This window comes from Anomaloglossus baeobatrachus, chromosome 4, assembly GCF_048569485.1.
Source record: "Anomaloglossus baeobatrachus isolate aAnoBae1 chromosome 4, aAnoBae1.hap1, whole genome shotgun sequence".
NCBI lineage: Eukaryota > Metazoa > Chordata > Amphibia > Anura > Aromobatidae > Anomaloglossus > Anomaloglossus baeobatrachus.
Window position 1 is genome coordinate 464,662,309 of NC_134356.1, and position 23,907 is coordinate 464,686,215.

At 46.3% G+C, this 23,907-nt stretch overlaps 1 protein-coding gene across 1 annotated transcript in view; it reads right to left on the reverse strand.

The window, feature by feature from the left end:
- MTMR10 (myotubularin related protein 10) overlaps nucleotides 1-23,907 on the reverse strand; it is a 128,438-nt gene that overhangs the window by 10,189 nt on the left and 94,342 nt on the right. Inside the window, exons 6-12 of the mRNA XM_075345680.1 lie at nucleotides 23,556-23,646; nucleotides 21,906-22,062; nucleotides 17,484-17,571; nucleotides 17,257-17,339; nucleotides 16,967-17,097; nucleotides 2,967-3,036; nucleotides 2,295-2,365 (exon numbers count right to left, since the gene is read on the reverse strand). Coding sequence (XP_075201795.1) covers nucleotides 2,295-2,365; nucleotides 2,967-3,036; nucleotides 16,967-17,097; nucleotides 17,257-17,339; nucleotides 17,484-17,571; nucleotides 21,906-22,062; nucleotides 23,556-23,646 — 691 coding nt within the window. The remainder of the gene's footprint in view (nucleotides 1-2,294; nucleotides 2,366-2,966; nucleotides 3,037-16,966; nucleotides 17,098-17,256; nucleotides 17,340-17,483; nucleotides 17,572-21,905; nucleotides 22,063-23,555; nucleotides 23,647-23,907) is intronic.

Consider the following 23,907-nt stretch of genomic DNA (forward strand, 5'->3'; position numbering starts at 1 on the left):
TTGTCAGATCTCATCAACTGACACAACTGTGTATATTTAGCTATAAAATTGTGAGTGTTAAAAACGGCTGTTGGGCAGCACATGTTAAATGAGGCGCGTAGATCCAGCACCGGTTCCACCCCATAGTTACTGTCTGATGTGTTCAGTTAGAAGAGGGTTGGGACAGACACAACGGCTGCTTGGAAAAGAGCTGGAATTTAATGATTTGGCCGGAGATACAAAACACTTTCACCAAAATAGTCATTTTCTGACTCAACAGCTGGACAGGCCTCACCGTCAGCTGACTTGGCACATCGAGGGAATGAGTAACCAAGACGCTCAGCATGTCTAAGAGGGAAATCCCTCTACATCCAGCACAGAAGGCCAATTTCCCCTCAGATGCTCTCCACCCCTGAATCACACATCTGCATTTTATACAGGGCAAACGGTCAAATTCTATTATATCCAAGTTTTCAATAATACAACCTTTAAGAGAATCTGTCTGCAGAATTTCACCCCCAAACTATCTATATGCGCATGTAGCTCTGTCAAAGACAAGTGCAATAATGCCTTTACATGGCCAGTCCATTACTCCGGTACAGAAAATCAGTGTTTCAATTGATATATAAATGTGGGTGAAGAGCTATTTGTAGATCTGAAGCCTCTGTCACTCCAGCTCTATTCCCCATCCAGCACCGCCTCCTCCTGCTTGACTCACAGCTCTTTTGCCTTAAGTTACATAGCATAGAGGCGGTCAGTCAAGCAGGAGGAGGAAACATCAGGTGGGGAGTAGAGCTGGAGTGACAGACGCTTCAGACTCATTTGCACGTCAATTTAAACACTAGTTTCTCAGTGATGGAGGAACAGACTGGCTATGTAAAGGCATTGCTAGATTTGTCTTTGAAAGAGCTACATGCACAATTAAATAGTTTGGGGGTCAAATCCTACTAAACAATTCTCGTTAAAGGGATCTTGCCAAGTGGCAAAATGCTATTACCCTGCAGATGTGGGGTTGATCTGCAGGTTAATTGCATTTTGAACCTGCCCAGCACTTGCCCATTAAAACCCACTGACGGGAGGAGATGAACTTTAATCCTCTCGGCAATCTTCAGGTTTCAGTCATCAGTGAGGCACCAGTGCGGGTTCAATCACTACTCTGTGTATGGAGAGCGGCAGCTGTAACCACATCCCCCGCATTGACTGACAGATTCTTGTAAAGTAGAGCGGCTGCCAGTTAACCAGTGTGCTGGGTACAGTTACAACCCTCGCTTTCCATACACATACACAGACCGGTGACTGAACTCGCACCGGCACTGCTGCCATGACTGCAACCAGAACGCTGCTGGGAGGAATAAAGTTAATTTCCTCCTGGCAGAGGGATTTAATGTGCAGGCGTCAGACAGGTTCTAAACACCATTAACCTGCAGATTAACAACATATTTCCACCTAAGTGACAGGTTCCCCTTAAGAACAATTGTTAGCTAAAATACTAGTTCAGTAAAATGCACTTTAGGGACATTTTGAGAAATTTGCTCTACATTTCCAGATGTTAAAGGGAACCCATCATGATGGATAATACTATGAACCTGCAGATAAAGAGTTAATCTGCAAATTAATGGTATTACAAAGGTGCCCGGCAACTGTACTGAAAGCGCAGACCCGGGAGAAAATAAAATGGATATCTCCTGGGAGTGTATCAGCGCACCTTCAGTCACTGCTCACAGCAGTAAGCAACACAGCTGTAAGCATGCCCTGGTACTGTGACTGAAAGCCGGTTCATAAAAGCATTTGTGCAAAGCCAGGTATCAGTCAAAGTGCTGGGGAGTCCTTAAAATCGCTGGTCACTGTACGTAAGCGAAAATGGATGCTGTGCTGGCACGTCTACATGACTGAAAGCTGACTGCTCCATAGCTAATTTTCTCCTGGCTACCGCACTTTCAGTAGAGCTGCCAGGCACCTATATAATGCTATTAACTTGCAGATTAACAGCATTACCGAACCTAACAGGTTCCCTTTAGGGATTTGTTATACGAGTAATCACAATGTCTATACATGTATTATTCCAAATAACTGAGGATACGCCACTAAAAAGCACATAATGAAAATATGGGGTCAGGTTATTGCAAGAGCTCAGAGGACAGGTGCTGCCAAATTCAAGCAGGTGAATGATTAATGGGAAGTCCTGATAACATCAGCTGAAGAAATGTTTGTAGACATCAGTTTTTAGGCCGTTACTTCACTACAAAATAATATGTTTGCTTTTATTGTGAGAGAATAGTGACTAAGACATAAAACATACAAATAAATGAATTCACCTTGTATGACAACAGACAGACGCTTCGAGTCCAAGACGAAGACCAGATCCATTGCTTGCTTCAAAAAAACCCTGGCAAAGGAAACATGAGCCAGGCAATTACACTATGTCCCACCTAATATCTAGGAAATAAATTATCTGGAGATACAGCTCGGGAGAACAATCCAAAAATAAATAGGAAAAATATAAAAGGAGCTGCACAACTTCCATAAGACAAAATAACATGAGAAAGACATAAGGAATGATGGGACAAAGTTGTCCAGCTCCACCCCGAAATTCCTGGACTACACCCACTATACAATTTGGGGTTTTAGCTTAAGAGTGCAATGCTACTGACGTCCTTCAAACTGGCCGAAACTTCCATGTGTCACAGATCCAAGAGTCAATTCTCTTCTTAATCTGTGAGTATGAAGCAGTATTACTCTGATATAAATGGTGAAAAATAAAGCCTATTTTTTAAACTATATATCTACTCCTTGAGTGTTTGGGGGGTTTCATCCCCGGGAGAGGGTACAGATATGACCCTGGTTCCCATGTGGCTGCATGAACGGTGTCTTCAGCGTGTATATGTATTGCACGCTTTTCCCATTAAACGCCTTGTTCTAGTTACTTCCAGGTCTAGTTTGCCCTAAATAAATGTACCCTTTAAAAAACTGGTAAAGCGGAACTGTACCTGACATACTCCAGCCAGCGTGTGCTTTCGAGCGAAGAGAACCAGCGCTCCTCTGTTTCTTCAAACGGCTCTATAATGAACAATTAAGAATATTTCATCACTATTCCAATACACAGGAGTTATAGTACAAGGTAACCCAAGAAAAACCCAGCCATGGCTATCACAATGCAGTAAGATAACGGACTAATGCACAAGACCCCATAGCTGAATAGCAACAGAGCACAAAGAGGAAGAACTTTAAGGCTGGTTTCAGACGTCCATGTTTAATCAGGTACCAGTCACACGCAAGGTTATGGTCATATGTGTATCATCCGTGTTTGCATGCGTGTGACAGGTACCGGAGAAAACACGGGTCTGTGAAATAAAAAGATTTTTCATATTTACCTGCTTTCTCCAGCTCTGCTACCTCTCGCTCCTGACTGCCGCTCATTATATTCATCGATTATTCACCGCACTCAGGACCTGGAAGCCAGAGCAGCGCTGGGTACAGCACCGCTGAGGACAGGCAAGTATTCTTCAGCACAGTGACATCCAGGAGGTTATGGAGTTCCCAATGAACTCTGACATCCTGATGACCCCCGCCCTACAGCTTCACAGGTTCATCAGAGATCACTGGGAACTGTGATGAGTCCCCGATGCTGTCCCCGCAATTTTCCGGCTTCTAGTTCTCACCACACACACACACGTATACACACATAGCAGACACACATGGATACTCCGAGCGCATACGCAAATAGCGCACATGCATCTATACGCACGCGCACACACATGGATACTCCGAGCGCATACGCAAATAGCGCACATGCATCTATACGCACGCGCACACACACACGTATACACACATGGATACTCCGAGCGCATACGCAAATAGCGCACATGCATCTATACGCACGCACGCACACACCTGTAAACTCACCCAGCGATGCGGTCCCCGGCACTGAAGTCCCCAGCACTGTCCCCGCTTCAAGCTCCACAGGGCACTGAATATTCAGTGAGTATAATGAGCGGCGATAGGGAGCGGGAGGCAGCAGAGCCGGAGACAACATCGCTGGAGAGAAGAAATTATAGAAAATATTTTTTATTAAAAAGACCTATATTTTCTCCGGTATGTTTTACACTGATGTCACACGGATCACATTAGTGTGCGATCCGTGTGACATCCGTGCTGCTGGAGATGCCTGCGTGTGTACATGCGGGGTCATGAAAGGTCACACGTTCCATGTGCAAAAACGGACGTGTGAGACACATCATAGAATAACATGGGTACGTGTGACATCCGTGTTAAAAACGGATGTCACACGTACCTAAAACACGGACGTCTGAAACCAGCCTAAGGCTGTGTTCACACAATGCATTTCTGATGAATTTTTTTGCGCCACCATGTTCCAGAAAGGTGATAAAAACGCAGCAATTTTATCCCATTTTTGGAAAAACATAAAAAAAAAAAAAAAAAAAAAAAAAATGCATTGCAAATGCAGTGTGAACACAGCCTAAAGGCACTTGCCTGCCTTTATGCACATAGGCTTTTCGCAGCAGTTAATTATGGATATGGTCTCACAGTTTCTTAATGTGGATTTTGCTCCAAAATCCACATCAACAATTGCGGCAAATAAACTTAGAATAAGCTTTGTCTTAATTCACACGTTAAAATGCGTTCGTAGTGAACATTGTGCAGTGTTGTTTTTTTCCCCAGAGTAAAAAGAAAATAAAAAGAAGAGAAACAACATGGCGATTCATGAGGCATTTCTGCCTGAAAAAAAGCTTTCCGTTTAGCCACTGAAAGAATAAGAGGCAGAAAAAAAGCCGAATACACAAAAACAGTGTCACAAAGGCACCAAAATCTGCTTCCAATTCTGTGTCAGATTCCTGGCAGAAGAATCCTAGGAGGCGGACATGTCCTAATCACAGGACCCATTTACATCAGAGAGATGGGATGTTATTATAAAGCAGCTGATGAGCCACGTACCGACCTGTCAATGAGCCACCACCTGGTAACTATCATTGTGCGGAACACTGTCTGCAAGAATTGTCATGTGCCATCACCAGCTGCCCCGTACATCTAAGGGTACTTTCACACTTGCGTTTATTTCCTTCCGTTACAATCCGCCCTTTTGGAAAACAGCGGAATCAGTTAACAGATTCCGCTGTTTCCCATAGACTTGTATGGGTGACGGATTGTACCAAAAGGACCTGCGTTGCTTCTGCTGGGCGACGCTCCGTTGCTTCCGCCCAGCGGGAGGAATGCAGCATGTAACGTTTTGAGCAGCGGAATCCTCTGGATTTCACTGCGCATGCTCTTCTTTTTTTTTTTTTTTTTTTAAATCAAACTTTATTTTGGTTCGCGGTGGCCGAACGTTCAGCTGAGCGCCCGGCCGCCAGCATGCCCGGGCGCCGGCAAGTGACAGCGCTCAGCTGAGTGCCCGCCCGCCGGCATGCCCGTGCGCCGGCAAGTGACAGCGCTCAGCTGAGTGCCCGCCCGCCGGCATGCCCGTGCGCCGGCAAGTGACAGCGCTCAGCTGAGCGCCCGCCCGCCGGCAAGTGACAGCGCTCAGCTGAGCGCCCGCCCGCTGGCATGCCCGGCCGCCGGCAAGTGACAGCGCTCAGCTGAGCGCCCGCCCGCCAGCATGCTTGGGCGCCGGCAAGTGACAGCGCTCAGCTGATCACCCGACGGTCGGCTGCAGGGAGCGATCAGCTGATCACCCGGCGGTCGGCTGCAGGGAGCGATCAGCTGATCACCCGGCGGCCGGCAAGTGACAGCGATCAGCTGATCACCCGGTGGCCGGCAAGTGACAGCGCTCAGCTGATCACTGGCGGTCGGCTGCAGGGAGCGATCAGCTGATCACCCGGCGGCCGGCTACTGGGAGTGATCAGCTGATCACCCGGCGGCCGGCTGCAGGGAGCGATCAGCTGATCGTTCACAATAGTCTGCCGCTGGTAAAACTGTAAAAAAAAATAAAAAAAATAAAAACGAATTGCGTTGTTTTGCAGCATCCGTTGCATCCGTTGTGCCACTATATGCAACACATCCGTTGCATCCGTTACACAACGCAATGCAACGGATACCGTTCAACGCAAGTGTGAAACTAGCCTAACCGTCAGGATCATCTACAGGCATGACATTTTACAATGATAACAATGATTTGAGTTATTTGTATCACGCGGTGTGCAGTTTTATTAAACTAGTGGAGGTTTTAAAAGATATACAAAGCAACAGCAGCAATATGTGGCTGCATGAAGTGCTGTGGTTCAGTTCTCCTGATTTAACACCCTTAGGGCTCATGTGCACGTTGCGTAATTGCATGCGTCCTGCATCCCCTGCACAATCTATGTAGATTGTGCATGAGACATGTGCACGATGCTTTTATGAAAGCAGCGATTTGGGTGCTAAAATTTTGACCCAAATCCGTGCATTCATAAAAGCAGCATGTCAATTATTTCTGCGTTCTGGATGCAGCTCCCACTCTGTCTATGGTGGGGGCAGCATCCCGAGCGCATTAAATCAGCTTTTTATGTACAAAAAAAAAAAAAACCTGCATCCATTATGCAGTGTTTCTGCAGCGCACATGTGCTGTCAAATTGCTGCAGAATATTCAGCAGTTACATGCGCATGAGCCCTTAAAGGGATTATCCAGTTAAAATAAAAAGTTCACCAGCTGTAAAGAAGGGAATTTTGTTTACTTACCGTAAATTCCTTTTCTTCTAGCTCCAATTGGGAGACCCAGACAATTGGGTGTATAGCTACTGCCTCCGGAGGCCGCACAAAGTACTACACTTAAAAGTGTAAGGCCCCTCCCCTTCTGGCTATACACCCCCCCGTGGGAGCACGGGTCCCTCAGTTTTAGTGCAAAAGCAAGAAGGAGGAAAGCCAATAACTGTTTCAAAAACAAATTCAATCCGATAACAATATCGGAGAACGTAACTTATCAACATGAACAACATGTGCACCCGAAAAACAAATACCCTAAGAAAAAACAGGGCGGGTGCTGGGTCTCCCAATTGGAGCTAGAAGAAAAGGAATTTACGGTAAGTAAACAAAATTCCCTTCTTCTTTTTCGCTCCTAATTGGGAGACCCAGACAATTGGGACGTCCAAAAGCAGTCCCTGGGTGGGTAAAAGAATACCTCGTGATCGGGCTGTCAGGCAGCCCTTTCTTACAGGTGGGCCACCGCCGCCTGCAGGACTTGTCTACCTAGGCTGGCATCCGCCGAAGCGTAGGTATGCACCTGATAATGCTTGGTAACAGTGTGCAGACTCGACCAGGTAGCCGCCTGGCACACCTGCTGAGCCGTAGCCTGATGCCGTAATGCCCAGGACGCACCCACGGCTCTGGTAGAATGGGCCTTCAGTCCAGAAGGAGTCGGAAGCCCAGCAGAACGGTAGGCGTGAAGAATTGGTTCCTTGATCCCTCGCGCAAGGGTGGATTTGGAAGCTTGCGACCCTTTATGCTGACCAGCGACCAGGATAAAGAGTGCATCCGAACGGCGCAGAGGCGCCGTGCGTGAAATGTAGATCCTGAGTGCTCTCACCAGGTCCAACAGATGCAAACCCTTTTCAAATTGGTGAACTGGATGCGGACACAAAGATGGTAAAGTGATATCCTGATTGAGATGAAAGGAAGATACCACCTTGGGAAGAAACTCTGGAATTGGACGCAGTACTACCTTGTCTTGGTGAAACACCAGGAAGGGAGATTTGCAAGATAACGCCGCCAGCTCTGACACTCTCCGAAGAGACGTGACCGCCACCAGAAAAGCCACTTTCTGTGAAAGCCGAGAAAAGGAAATCTCCTTCATAGGCTCGAAAGGTGGCTTCTGGAGAGCAATTAGAACCTTGTTCAGATCCCAGGGTTCCAATGGCCGCTTGTAAGGGGGAACGATATGACAAACCCCTTGTAGGAACGTGCGTACCTTAGGAAGTCGCGCCAGGCGCTTCTGAAAGAATACGGATAGCGCAGAGACTTGTCCTTTAAGGGAGCTAAGCGACAAACTTTTTTCCAACCCAGACTGCAGGAAGGAAAGAAAAATAGGCAATGCAAATGGCCAGGGAGAAACTCCCTGAGCGGAGCACCAAGATAAGAATATCTTCCACGTTCTGTGGTAGATCTTGGCGGAGGATGGTTTCCTAGCCTGTCTCATGGTGGCAACAACATCATGAGATAAACCTGAGGTCCCTAGGATCCAGGACTCAATGGCCACACAGTCAGGTTCAGGGCCGCAGAATTCAGATGGAAAAACGGCCCTTGAGACAGCAAGTCTGGACGGCCTGGTAGCGCCCACGGTTGTCCTACCGTAAGATGCCACAGATCCGGGTACCACGACCTCCTTGGCCAGTCTGGAGCGACGAGAATGGCGCAACGGCAGTCGGACCTGATTTTGCGGAGCACTCTGGGCAACAATGCCAGAGGTGGAAACACATAAGGTAGTCGGAACTGCGACCAATCCTGAACTAAGGCGTCTGCCGCCAGAGCTCGGTGATCGTGAGACCGTGCCATGAAAACCGGGACCTTGTTGTTGTGCCGTGACGCCATCAGGTCGACGTCCGGCATCCCCCAGCGGCGACAGATCTCCTGAAACACGTCCGGGTGAAGGGACCATTCCCCTGCGTCCATGCCCTGGCGACTGAGAAAGTCTGCCTCCCAGTTTTCCACGCCTGGGATGTGAACTGCGGATATGGTGGATGCTGTGTTTTCCACCCACGTCAGAATCCGCCGGACTTCTTGAAAGGCTTGCCGACTGCGTGTTCCCCCTTGGTGGTTGATGTACGCCACCGCTGTGGAATTGTCCGACTGAATCCGGATCTGCTTGCCCTCCAGCCACTGTTGGAAGGCTCGCAGAGCCAGATAGACTGCTCTGATTTCCAGAACATTGATCTGAAGGGTGGACTCTCTCTGAGTCCACGTACCCTGAGCCCTGTGGTGAAGAAACACTGCTCCCCACCCTGATAGGCTCGCATCTGTCGTGACCACCGCCCAGGATGGGGGTAGGAACGACTTTCCTTTTGACAATGAGGTGGGAAGAAGCCACCATCGGAGAGAGTCCTTGGCTGCCTGAGAGAGGGAGACATCCCTGTCGAGGGACGTCGACTTCCCGTCCCATTGGCGGAGAATGTCCCATTGTAGAGGGCGCAGATGAAACTGCGCGAAAGGGACTGCTTCCATTGCTGCCACCATCTTCCCTAGGAAATGCATGAGGCGCCTCAAGGAGTGGGACTGGTTCTGCAGGAGAGATTGCACCCCTGTCTGCAGAGAGCACTGCTTGTCCAGTGGAAGCTTCACTATCGCTGAGAGAGTATGAAACTCCATCCCAAGATATGTTAGTGATTGGGTCGGGGTTAGATTTGACTTTGAAAAGTTGATAATCCACCCGAAACTCTGGAGAGTCTTCAGTGCCACGTCCAGACTGTGTTGGCATGCCTCTTGAGAGGGTGCCTTTATAAGTAGATCGTCCAAATACGGGATCACGGAGTGACCCTGCGAGTGCAGGACAGCTACTACTGCTGCCATGACCTTGTGAAGACCCGAGGGGCTGTTGCCAGCCCGAAAGGTAACGCTACGAACTGCAGGTGTTCGCTTTCTATAACGAAGCGTAGAAAACGCTGATGCTCTGGCGCAATCGGCACGTGAAGATAAGCATCTTTGATGTCTATTGATGCTAAGAAATCTCCTTGAGACATTGAGGCTATGACGGAGCGTAGAGATTCCATCCGGAACCTCCTGGTTTTTACGTGTTTGTTGAGCAACTTTAGATCCAGGACGGGCCGAAAGGACCCGTCCTTCTTTGGCACCACAAACAGATTGGAGTAAAAACCGTGACCTTGTTCCTGAAGAGGAACGGAAGTCACCACTCCTTCCGCCTTTAGAGCGGCCACCGCCTGCAGCAGAGCATCGGCTCGGTCGGGCGGTGGGGAAGTTCTGAAGAAACGAGTTGGAGGACGAGAGCTGAACTCTATCCTGTACCCGTGAGACAGAATGTCCTTCACCCAACGGTCTTTGACCTGTGACAGCCAAATGTCGCCAAAGCGGGAGAGCCTGCCACCGACCGAGGATGCGGAGAGAGGAGGCTGAAAGTCATGAGGAAGCCGTCTTGGTAACGGTTCTTCCTGCTGTCTTTTTTGGGCGTGACTGAGTCCGCCAAGAATCTGAGCCTCTCTGATCCTTTTGAGTCCTTTTGGACGAGGAGAATTGGGACCTGCCTGAGCCTCGAAAGGACCGAAAACCAGACTGACCCCTCCTTTGTTGGGGCTTGTTTTGTCTGTTTTGAGGTAAGGATGAGTCCTTACCCTTGGAGTGTTTAATGATTTCATCCAAACGCTCCCCAAACAAATCGGTCGCGAGAAAAAGGCAAACTGGTTAAGCACTTCTTGGAAGCAGAATCTGCCTTCCATTCTCTCAACCACAGGGCTCTGCGCAAAACCACGGAGTTGGCTGACGCCACCGCCGTACGGCTCGTAGAGTCCAGGACAGCATTAATCGCGTAAGACGCGAATGCAGACATTTGAGAGGTCAATGGTGCCACCTGCGGGGCAGATGTACGTGTGACCGAGTCGACTTGTATAAGCCCAGCTGAAATGGCTTGGAGTGCCCATACGGCTGCAAAAGCTGGCGCCAACGACGCTCCAATAGCTTCATAGATGGATTTCAGCCAGAGCTCCATCTGCCTGTCAGTGGCATCTTTAAGTGCCGCTCCATCTTGTACTGCAACTAAAGATCTAGCTGCAAGCCTGGAGATTGGAGGGTCCACCTTGGGACACTGGGTCCAACCCTTGACCACGTCAGGAGGAAAAGGATAGCGTGTATCTTTAAGCCGTTTAGAAAACCGCTTCTCAGGATAAGCGTGGTGTTTCTGGATTGCATCTCTAAAGTCAGAGTGGTCCAGAAAAGTGCTTAATTTACGCTTGGGATATCTGAAATGGAATTTCTCCTGCTGTGAAGCTGCCTCCTCCGCAGGAAGAGCTGGCGGGGAAATATCTAACATCCTATTGATGGACGCTATAAGATCATTCACTATGGCGTCACCATCCGGTGTATCCAGATTGAGAGCGGTCCCAGGATCAGAATCTTGATCAGTTACATCCGCCTCATCACCCATAGATTCGTCCCGCTGGGATCCTGACCAGTGAGACGAAGTTGAGGGCCCCTCATAACGAGCCCGCTTAGGTTGTCTGGGACTGTTGTCTGAGTCAGAATCGTCACCCTGGGGTGCATGTGACACCCCCGGAGCTTGGAAGTGTTCCAGCTGAGGGGGACCAGGGAGCAATGATGCCACAGTGTCCATGGTCTGAGTTACTGGTCTAGACTGCAATGTTTCAAGAATCTTTGACATGGTCATAGACAATCTGTCAGCAAAAGCTGCAAACTCCGTTCCTGTCACCTGGACAGCATTCACAGGTGGTATACTCTGGGTCACGTCCAGCAGAGGCCCCGGCTGTGCAAGTTGCACAGGGGCCGAGCACTGCACACAATGGGGGTCAGTGGAACCTGCCGGTAGAGCAGCCCCACATGCGGTACAGGCAGCATATAATGTCTGTGCCTTAGCACCCTTGCGTTTTGCGGACGACATGCTGTTGCCTCCTTGTAATCTAGGAGGGTATATAGCCGAGAATCACCAGCGACCGTACAGTACAAAGTATTTGCAAACACAAAATACTCAGTATACAAACGGCACAAGTGGGGGTGAGCCCTTGAGGGCTGCTTACCGCCCGCTGAACAGCGGGTATGAGGCCGTAGAATCCCGTGTCTGGGTCTCCCCGTCTCCCCTCTGCAGCTCAGCGTGCAGGCAGGAATGGCTGCCGGCGTTCAGTGAAGAGGGGCGGACCGTGGGCGTGCCACAAACAAAGTGCGGGAAACTGCGTCCTACTGTGCCTGGTGTGAGGGCTGGAGTATGTAAAAAAGACTCCAGCCCTCAGCGCTGATGCTCTGTACAGCGTCCCGCCCTCCTCCTGACTGGCAGGTGCGGAGGCGGGAACGAACGAACTAGGCCGCAAAAGCCGGGGACTGTAGTAATAAGCGCGGCCGTGATATATGCACGGTCAGCGCGGAAGTCCCCGGCGCACCACAAGTCCCAGCCGCGTCGCAGTCCCAGCGGCCGGCGCGACCGTTCTCCCTGAGTCTACCCACTCAGCTAAGCTGAAGTGAGGAAATGGCACAAGCGCAGCAGCGCTATTGTCCTCGGCGCACTAACACACCCAGCAATGCTGCGGTGTGCGCGCGTATGCACGGGGACACAGAGTACCTTGACGGAGCAGGGCCATGTCCCTGACGATACTCAGCTCCATATCCAGCGGCTTCTCCAGGGGCTGTGGATGGAGCACGGTCTCAGTGCCTGGAGACCGGTAAAATCCCACTTCGCCCAGAGCCCTAATGGGGATGGGGAAGGAATCAGCATGTGGGCTCCAGCCTCCGTACCCGCAATGGGTACCTCAACCTTAACAAGCACCACCGACAGAAAGTGGGGTGAGAAGGGAGCATGCTGGGGGCCCTGTATGGGCCCTCTTTTCTTCCATCCGACATAGTCAGCAGCTGCTGCTGACTAAATAGTGGAGCTATGCGTGCGTGTCTGACCTCCTTCGCACAAAGCAAAAACTGAGGGACCCGTGCTCCCACGGGGGGGTGTATAGCCAGAAGGGGAGGGGCCTTACACTTTTAAGTGTAGTACTTTGTGCGGCCTCCGGAGGCAGTAGCTATACACCCAATTGTCTGGGTCTCCCAATTAGGAGCGAAAAAGAAAAAATAAATAACTATGCGATATACCCCCTACCGGCACCCGCATACATCCACTGCAGGCCGCTACGCGGACATAAACGTTCCCCCAGCAGCTAGACCGCTGTGTCCTGTGATTGGCGGCAGAAGTCAGGTGACTTGAGCGGCACATTATGGGATGTTTTCCTGTATAGGTACGGATCATGGAGCAGCCTGTACTGCTTCCAGGTGGGTGCAGATAGGAGAATATCACTTATTTTTTATTGTTCTCTGCCCCAAGCCACCAGTGAATTCTCATTTTGCCTGGACACCCACAGACCAGGAAAGATTTTCACTCTGTGGAAGTGAAAGATACTTTTTATAGACTAACTACAAGTAAAACCAGCTCTAACAATGAGGAATTGATACAAAGACTTCCAGAACTTTCCATTATACAATGAATAGCTTTATTGGCGGAAACTAGAAAACCTCTAATCTCATGACCCAATAGTTCTCGCTCTACCAAGTATCTAATAAGACTAGGTCCTAGCTAATGTGTTACAGCCGGATCACTCCTGACTACACATTATACATCACTGTGCAATTAGAGTGACATTTACTGCAATTACAATGACAACCACCTATAAAACAAATGCCATAATATCATTGTAATTAGTTACCGCACTCTACAGAGCGGCGGATTTGTCTAGACATGAGCAGTATAAAGGGAGTCTGCCATCACAGACTGTTCAAAACAAGCGGGCGCTCAATGCACCCATCGAATGGCCAAGCCGTCCGGTGCACCTTCCCACCTACGCATTTCCATCCATTTGGCCACTTCACGGGTGCCCTGACCATCTGCGCTTGGTATGAATTTTGTGAAGAGACTCCCTTTGCTTTACCTTAATGGCTGCTGATAAATATATTATAGGCAATAGTTAAAAAATAAAAATCTATATACGCCAAGTACAAAAGGGGCATTTTAACGTGGTCAGTGTTTCACATCCTCCTTATTAGTATATTCTTCCCTTTCCTTTCACTTCCCATTTCTTGCTTCTCCCTTTAAGCTAAACCACCGTCTTCAACTTCCAAGTGAGATGTCATGAATTTAAAGGGACGTCACCAGGTTTTTGTTTCCCCATCTGTGAGCAGCACGATGTAGTGCACAGAATCACATTCCAGTGATGTATCATCTACTAGACTGAGTGTTGTATTTTTTATAAAATCACTGTTTTATCTGCTACAGATCTAGTAATTATCTGTACGCTGACCTCTGTATAACCCCGCCCACACCACTGATAGGCAGGTGTCTGCCTATGCACTGTGTACACAGAGCATAAATAAGTGTGGGGGCAGGGTTACATAACACTCATAAACAGGCTTTATTACATGGAGCAGGTATACTAGTTCTCTAATAATAATCTCCTGCTGATAAAACAATGATATTAGCAGCCCAATAAGTGACAAGTCACTAGAATCAAGGTCTCTGCACCTATATCATGCTGCTCTTAGATTAGCTAGCAAAAACCTGTTGATAGATTCCCTTTAAAGCCCAGTGTGTTGTAGACTTTAGTTATTACAGTGTGTGCTCTGGAGCAGGATCGGGTTGCCCAAGGCCATTACTGGCAGATTCCATCTACTCAGCACATTGCTGTGTACTGAAACAAGTCACGCTGAACAAACCTGTGTATAGTATTCCAGCTGAATACATCAGCTAAATGACCTGACGAAAATGTGAGGCTTCACGGCAATAACACACAAACAAATCAACCCCTCCGTGACCACCCTGCAATCAATATACATCCATCCATGGTTCACCAGCAGCAAGGAGAGGTCAAATTATGTTCTACCCCCAGGACATCCTCTCTGTAAATACACCAAGTAGTAAAAAGCACCATACTAATGCACATCATGCTGTATAAACATGCCAGCAAATAAAGAGGCTTTTAGGAAGAATTACGAACACTGGATGCCAAGAAGATACTGTGAGGAAAGCTGGGTAAGCACATAGTGGCACACAGGCGTGGGCATACTACAATACATCGTCTGTACCCAGTACAAGTGCACAATCCCAGTACATCAAACCTATTTCAACTTTCCACAGTCCAGTATACCTTAAAAGGGTGTTCACCCATATTTTTCATTGTCTAGTTTGATATTATATTGAGAAAATGTTTCTCTCAAATACTTTATGTTGACAATAGTGCCTGTGAGAGGAGCTATTGCAGACCGCTGTTCCCTGCTCTGGTGACGTCACGTCAAGTGCCGCACACGTTACATCCCTGTGGCCGGCTGCAGTCTTCCTGACTCACTGAGCTGTGGGCGGTTTTTCACCGCTCGTCACAGCCCATCAGCTCTCTGCTCCCCGCTCCCTCACAGCAGAACGCTGCAAGCAGGAGACGCGCGTTGCTGTGACAGCGGTGAAACACTGCCCACAGCTCAGTGAGTCAGGAAGACTGCAGCTGGCCGCAGGGATGTGACGTGTGCGGCACTTGACGTGATGTCACCGGAGCGGGGAACAGCGGCCTGCAATAGCGCCGCTCACAGGCACTATTGCTAACACAAGGTATTTGAGGGAAACATTGTTTCTCAATATAATATCAAACTAGACAATAAAAAAATATGGGTGAACCACCCCTTTAAGGATGAAAATAAATGGAGACTGGCGGCGACAAACGTTGCACGGCCAAATATCGCTTTGTGACACTGCTATATCCCAGCATAACACATGGGAAGGGGGTTACATTGCAAACAGCAAAGCAATACAACCAAGTAAAATGAGAAGTTGCCAGAAACCCAACAGGTTATGTATTTTGGTAATTTGTAGAGTTGAGCGAGTATCTAACTATTTGTACTCGATATACTCATACCGAGTACTGTCTAATATTCGCGTATTAATTCCGAATAGTGTGCAATGCAAGTCAATGGGGTAAACTCGCAAAGCAAAGTAACGAGTAACCCGAATTCCACACTATTTGCTACTTACATGAATAGTGCGGCATTCGGGTTACTCGTTATATTGCGAGTTTTTCCCCATTAACTTGCATTGCACATGCTATTCGGAATGAACACGCGAGTATTAGACAGTACTTGTCTATAGCGAGTATGAATAGTTAGGTACTCGCTCAACTCTAGTAATATGCTTATTTTGGTCACAGCCTCCTGCGGGTAAAAATGAGACCAAATTCACCTGCATTAAAGGGTTATTCCCATCTGCAAAATCCTATCCTAATATGTAGTAGGTGTAATAATAATAAATATTGGGAAATACCTCCAATTATATATTTAGTATAGTTTTTTCTGATTCACTATGTCACTTACCTCATGTTCAGGGCATGCTGGACCTTAGGTATCCACAGTTCCGACCATGCATATAGTGACAGTTAGTTAGTTGCTCATTGTCATAACCATGGATACCTAAGGTCCTGCAATGCCCTGAACATGAGGTGAGTGACACAGTGAATCAGAAAAACAATACAACATTTCTAATTGGAGGTATTTGCTAATATTATTACAACTACTACATGTTGGGGAGTTGGGAATACCCCTTTAGTCGCCTGACCTGAGTCCCAGCCAAATTTGGCATGTAGTCCGCAGTCTTAACCCCTTCACCCCCGGGCGACTTTCCATTTTTTTTTTTTTGCTGCCCTTCTTCCAAGAGCTGTAACTTTATTTTTCAGGTCAATCTTGCAATATAAGGTCTTGTTTTTTGCGGGACGAGTTCTACTTTTAAATGAAACCATACATTTTACCATATAGTGTACTAGAAAACAGCAAAAAAAATTTCAAGTGCGGAAAAACTACATAAAAATGTTTTTGGGATATTTTATTCACCACGTTCACTATATGATAAAACTGATGTGTTGTGTGATGTCTCAGGTTGGTACAAGTTTGTAGACACCAAACATATATAGGTTTACTTTTATAAGGGGTTAAAGAAAAAAAAATTCACAAGTTTGTCCAAAAAAAAAGTGGCACACTTTTTGTGCAATTTTTCGAAACTCGTAGCATTCTCAATTTTCAGGATTTTTAGCTCAGTGACTGCTTATTTTTTGCGTCTTGAGCTGACGTTTTTAACGGTACTATTTTTGCGTAGGTAACATTTACCCATGTTAGATCAGCATATAGCCAGATCAGAAGGAAAACGGGTCCCTTGGAGCTTCCTGGTAGCCAGATATTTGGCCACAGACGTTTACATATACAGTAGCCTGTTCAATACGGGAAGCACAGGCGGACACAGACGTTTACCTAGCAGCAGACCAGCTGGTATATGCATATCTGGATTCAACGGTCAATAAAACCGGATTATAAAGGCGTCACTCACCATTCACACACAGCTGCTTGAGTTTTGTAAAAGCAGACTGAATGTCCTGAAGAGTTGGGAGACCGTGATCCAAGTCACATTTGTAAACTTCGCTCCTTAAAGGGTGACTACGAGTGATACCACCACAAATCCTATACGAGAAAAATAGAATATCACCAATAAAAGTCTACATACTAGAAAAGCTGCAGATGTAACAATTCTCACAGATTAATCTGGAAATGCACAGACTTGGCTGTATCTGTGTAACACGGGCTGTGGGATGTGTCCTCCGGCAGTCCAGTGCCACTCACCGTTGGTCTATCTTGCGTTGCTGGTCTTTGATGCAGGACATCCTGACCAGTGCACTGCCGTTAGAGTGGTTCCAGCACCACAGCTGTACAATACAAAGAAAGATCAGATCTCTGAAATATGCATCACCAGCTAAAAAAAATGGGTCAATAAATCTATTTCATGACCATAAATTAAAAGTACAGTACAGGTTATTGCCTGAAAAAGATGCCAAGCGACACATACTTACTGGCAAACGTCTTCCAAAAAACGAGTAAGAATACTGCTTAAGGTCCGTATCGGCCAGAGAGGAGGGGACGACAAAATACTCTGGAAGACTACAAAGAAATAAAGATTCCAAGATTAGCTGATGGCCCTTACTAGGAACCAATGTGGGGAGAAGAGAAGCGTGTCAGGAGTATAGATGACAGTGGGAACCCAAACCGAAGACGTTTCACAGGACCGACTCAGGACGGAGACAGGTTTATCTTTAAAGGGAACCTGTCACCACCTTTTTGGCCTACAAGCTGCAGCCACCACCACCGGGCTCTTATATACAGCATTCTAACATGCTGTATATAAGAGCCCAGGCCGGGGGTATAACATTAAAAACACTTTATAATACTTACCCAACGGTCGCGCTGTGGGCCTTATGGGCGTATCCGTTCTCCGGTGCCGGTGCCTCCTCTTTCGTCCATCTTCGTCCTCTTTCTGAAGCCTGGGTGCATGACGTGGCTACGTCATACACACTTGCCAGTCCTGCGCAGGCGTACTACAATTCTTTGATCTGCCCTGCTCAGGGCAGATCAAAGTGCGCCTGCTCAGGACCTGAATGTCGGCGAGTGTGGATGACATCGGACCAGTCATGCACTGCGGCTAGAGTTGAAGGTGAACAAAGATGGCCAAAAGAGGCGGCGCCGGCACCGGACAATGGAGAAGGCCATATGACCCACAGCGCCACCGTTAGGTAAGTATTATAAAGTGTTTTTAATGTTATACCCCGGCCTGGGCTCTTATATACAGCATGTTAGAATGCTGTATATAAGAGCCAGGTGGTGGTGGCCGCAGCTTATAGGCGAAAAAAGTGGTGACAGGTTCCCGTTAATGTGGAATTATGAGACAACAGAACTCTTCATATGGATGTGCTGCATTAGCAGGAAGAGGTAATCTTATAAAAAAAAAAAACCAAAAAAAAAAACAAAAAAGGAAATATGTTCCCAAAATAAAAGTCATAGCATTCATGCCTAGTGTCATGATAGCAGCTACACAAAGAAGCCCCCAATAAAAGCAATACTAGATGGGTATATAAGTGTATGCTTTGCAGAATCCGCACCTTTTAGTTATTAACTTTGCATTTGCTTTGGCGTTAATAATTAGTTTGTGCGATTCAGAAAGATAAGATGATGAAATCCCTATTTAAATGTCCTATTGCTATTTGCAAATGGGTGTAGTTAATATAGATCTGTATTTATGCGACTCCTAAAACTAGAGAAGCAGCTCTCACTACCAACAGATCACGTGTGGGCTCAGAAATCAGATAATAAAGCACTAAAATCACAGAAAACTGTATTTCCAGTATCCCCCATCATGGAGACATACAGCAAGTGAAAACACGAACAGGAAAGGGATGTAACCTGCAGAAGTAGGGGTAACACTGCAGCCATAGGAAAAAAGAAGCAGAAAGTCTTAAGAAATATACAATACAGACCAAAAGTTTGGACACACCTTCTTATTCAAAGAGTTTTCTTTATTTTCAGGACTCTGAAAATTGTAGATTCACATTGAAGGCATCAAAACTATGAATCAACACATGTGGAATGAAATACTTAGCAAAAAAGTGTGAAACAACTGAAAATATCTCTTATATTCTAGGTTCTTCAAAGTAGCCTACTTTTGCTTTCATTACTACTTTGCACACTCTTGGCATTCTCCTGATGAGCTTCAAGAGGTAGTCACCGGAAATGGCCTTCCAACAGTCTTGAAGGAGTTCCCAGAGAGGCTTAGCACTTGTTGGCCCTTTTGCCTTCACTCTGCGGTCCAGCTCACCCCAAACCATCTCGATTGGGTTCAGGTCTGGTGACTGTGGAGGCCAGGTCATCTGGCGTAGCACCCCATCACTCTCCTTCTTAGTCAAATAACCCTTACACAGCCTGGAGGTGTGTTTCGGGTCATTGTCCTGTTGAAAAATAAATGATGGTCCAACTAAACGCAAACCGGATGTAATAGCACACCGCTGCAAGATGCTGTGGTAGCCATGCTGGTTCTGTATGCCTTCAATTTTGAATAAATCCCCAACAGTGTCACCAGCAAAGCACCCCCACACCATCACACCTCCTCCTCCATGCTTCACAGTGGGAACCAGGCATGCAGAGTCCATCCGTTCACCTTTTCTACAAAGACATGGTGGTTGCATCCAAAGATCTCAAATTTGGACTCATCAGACCAAAGCACAGATTAACACTGGTCTAATGTCCATTCCTTGTGTTCTTTAGCCCAAACAAGTCTCTTCTGCTTGTTGCCTGTCCTTAGCAGTGGTTTCCTAGGAGCTATTTTACCATGAAGGCCTGCTGCACAAAGTCTCCTCTTAACAGTTGTTCTAGAGATTAGGTGTGTCCAAACTTTTGGTCTGTACTGTACATCATAATACTCAGTAGAAGTAAACATGTACAGGTGAAATCTCGAGGCAATGAAGGAGGGAAAGACGTCACGGCCATATGCTGTGCCATGACGTAGTCCTCTCTGCTATGACAATCACTCCTCTTGGGCGCAGCACACTGACAGGCTGAACATCCCATGAGATTTATGCCACTAATTAATTCCCTGACAATGAAAGGCAAATCCTGCCTGCCAATAATGGCCTGGAGGAAATGTGATTGTGCACCTTGCTGCATGGCTATGTGATAATACACCAGGAATCTGCGCTGGAGTCTGTCTCATTTGTTCATATAAAGGAGCATATGGCAGAAACAAAGATGCCTAAAATAGACATCCTTAAATGGCTTAGCGTTAATCTGCCTTCCCGAGCACCCTTTGTAAGTCTGGAGACCGCGGGAAGACAGACACAGCACTACTTTCTAGATGTCACCACAACTGCTCGGAAGAAAGCAGCTAAGACAACGATAAACACAATAGATTACCTTTCCCTCCAAAACCATGAAAGTAGCCAGATAAAAGGTCTAAGCAGAGTATTAGAGAAGTGTTTTCAGCAGGTGCATTATTGCCCTTTAAAGGGAATCTGTCACCAGGTTTTTGCTATATAATCGCGCAGCATTATGTAGAGACAGAGATCCTGATTCCAGCGATGTGTCACTTATTGAGCTGTTTGCTGTCATTTTGATAAAATCAATGTTTTCTCTGATGCAGATCTAGCAGTTATAGAGCTCATGAATATGCTGGACTACCTGGCAGCAGGACAAGTAGTCCTCTAATGATAATCTACTACTAAGTATACAGTGATTTTATCAAAATTACACTATGAACCCAGTAAGTGACACATCACTAGAATCAGGATCCCTGCCCCTACATTATGCTGCTCTCAGATTAGGAGGCAAAATCCTGGTGACATCCTGATTCCCTTTAATATCTCACAGAAGACAAAGAAGAATTACTTCCAATTTCCACAGACTGTGTATGGAGTGCTAAGTCCACAGCTCTCCTGTCCCGAACTCAACGGCCTCTTATATGCCCATGAGGGTGTTGCGCTTATGTCAGGAGACCTGTGGCCCATCAGGATATCACAGTTCATATACAGTCCATAAAAGCTGAACACATGAAACCAGACTTAGGGCCCATTCACACGACTGTGCAATTGGGTCCTATGTCAGATCGCAATGTACGGACTGGACGCAGCTCTCCTGACCAGAGCGTGACAGCTTCATAGAAATGTATGCAGTTTTCACACTTGGGTTGGGAGAGTCATGTCCAGTCAATGCATTGCGACCCAACATCGGACATGTGAAAGAGCCCTTAAGCAAAGGTGTATATAATATCCCCTATTAATTTTGGGGCTTAAAAAGTTGTCACCAGGTTTTTGCTCCGGGAGATCAGAATAATGTAGGGGCAGAGAACCTCATTGGGCTGCTGGGTGTGCTTTAGTTAAAATGTATTTTTCTATCAGCAGGCGATCACAAGAAGACTAGTAACCCTGCTGCTAGGTAGTCCTCCCTATTGAGTTGTATAACCACCAGTTGGCAGCTTTCTGTGTATGCTGTGCATAGGCATAAATCTGCCAATCAATGGTGAGGGCAGGGTTATAGACATCTGAGTATTCAGAGAACTGGTAGATCTGCAGCAGATAAAACAGGAATTTTATCAAAACTATAGCATTCAGCCCAGTAAGTGACTTCTCTGAAATCAGGGTCTCTACCCCTATATCATCGTTCTGTTCTCAGATGAGATCGCAAAAAACCTAGTGACAGATTCCCTTTAAAGTTAAGGTATGGACAGTACAAGTAAAATATATCTTTGTACCGTGTTAGCCAGTATAGATAAAATGGACAGTAAGATTGTGGAAGAATCTTCAATGAGGCCTCATTTTTCGTTTTTAGTTTTTATTGCCTAGAAGATCTTTGCCCACTTCTTTCCATAAGACGGTGCCATCATCTTTTTGGGCTCATCAATTGTTGTATTTGTAGTTAATCTATAGTCATTTTTTTTCCCTAGGTATACATACCTTTTTGAAATCATATACCCCTCATTTACTGAGCAGACTCTCCATTCAGAGGCCCCCGTTCTTTTGATCTCTCGGTCCCAGTCGGAAAACGTTTCAAACATCGGTGTCTTCGGACCTGTATCGCCTCCTCCAGGATCTATTCCATTAATTCTGTCTCCTGTAAACACAGTTTGACATTTTATTTCGGTAGAGTGTCCAAGACATAAATATTAGAAGTTATAGTGAGTGAGATACAAATACTGTGAAGTTATAAATAGGAGGGAAAAAATGTGATCACGACAAGCTTTAGAGAGGATAATCGCTGAAAGAGCAGAACAGGACCGGGGACAGGCCAGAAGTGGAGGGCGGGAGAGTATTCTAAAGGAAACATTAAAAAAGGTAAAACCTGGAGAAGCAACAATTCTAGGGCTTTGGGGCTGAATCTACAGCCAGACTTAAAGGGGTACTCCCATCTTCAAGATCCTATCCCAATATGTAGCAAGAATAGTACATAGTTACTTAGGTTGAAAAAAAGACCTAGGTCCATCTAGTTCAACCTTCCTCCACCATTCTACATTTGGTCACTAAAACCAACAGTGTTGTGTGTACTGAGGAAATCATCCAGCCCTTTTTTAAAAGCTGTTATAGTGTCTGCCATTACTACCTCTTGTGGTAGTGTATTCCACAGTCTGACTGCTCTAACTGTAAAGAACCCTTTCCTATTTAGCTGCCGGAATCGCTTTTCTTCGCAGTGTATGCCGCCTGGTCCTCACTATTGTCTTTAGACAATGGATAGTAATAACTATATTAGCACATACCTCTAATTAGACATGTAGTATAGTTCTCCTGATATAGCCAGGTGGTCTTTTACCTCATGTGCAGGGCATTGCAGCTTAGGTATCCATGGTTACGACCACTCATATAGTGAGTTAGCTGCTCATGGCTGTAACTATGGATACCTTAGCTGCAATGCCCTGCACATGAGGTAAGAGATAAGGATACACTATGAATGTAAAAAGTAGTGGAGATCCTCTAAACATACATTGTTATCCTACTGTTATAAAACTTAGTTTTCAGTACAGTCCACGCGATGGACTCCTAATGTTTCATGGCAGAGTTTAGTCCATTTAAAGTAACTAGTCATTTCATAACATGAGAATTTTCAGTGAAGTTAATGTTAAATTTATATCTAGGTTATTAAAAATGATTGTGCAAATTACTGTCCAGGCTTATGAGAATGCTGTGACATTAATACAAAGAGTAATCGATAGAAGAAATGCTGAGCCCTCTAATGCATTATGAGGCAGCCAGCACGGCAGGAAAACGAGGTGCATAATGGCATCTGCTGGCACATCATTTATCTCCAATGGCTGTGGATTGTGGACACTCGGTGATTTGCAGCATCTGAATTAAAGTCACTCTGTCAATATAGCCGGCCACTGGCATAAGATATCGGTCCACAGATTGCAGAACTTGTCTGGATTTGCTAAAGGTCTACAGATCAGTATCTCGCACCTGTAGCCAGCTGGAGACTGTTCACATTAATATCATAGCTCTTGTATGTATTATACCCAAAAATTCAAGATGGACTATGAGTTTAAAGAAGTGCACACGATCGCTTTTTATACACATAAAGCATATTAATACAATACTGACCATATCTTAACCTACCTTGATTATGATACATCTTGGCAACATACTCAAAAGCAAAAAGTAGCTGAAGATCTGTTGGTTGAGAGTAGTGCGCTAAGGCAAGACAAACCTAGGACAAAAGAGAAGAAAAGTGACAAATAAACTAGAAGAAGGTCCAACATTGATATTTAGTTCCGCCCTGCACCTGTCTCGTCAGCAATGAAATCAAGGACCTGGCAGAATAGTCTATATTATAAAAGGTGACAGGGCCTCTTAAGGGTCAGCGTTGGCATGCTAGTGTTCACAGGCTCGCCACAGAAAGATGCTCAAGACACAGTGAATTAGACACATAAGGTATCTCCAGAAGTTAACTCCGCCAGAAATACACTGA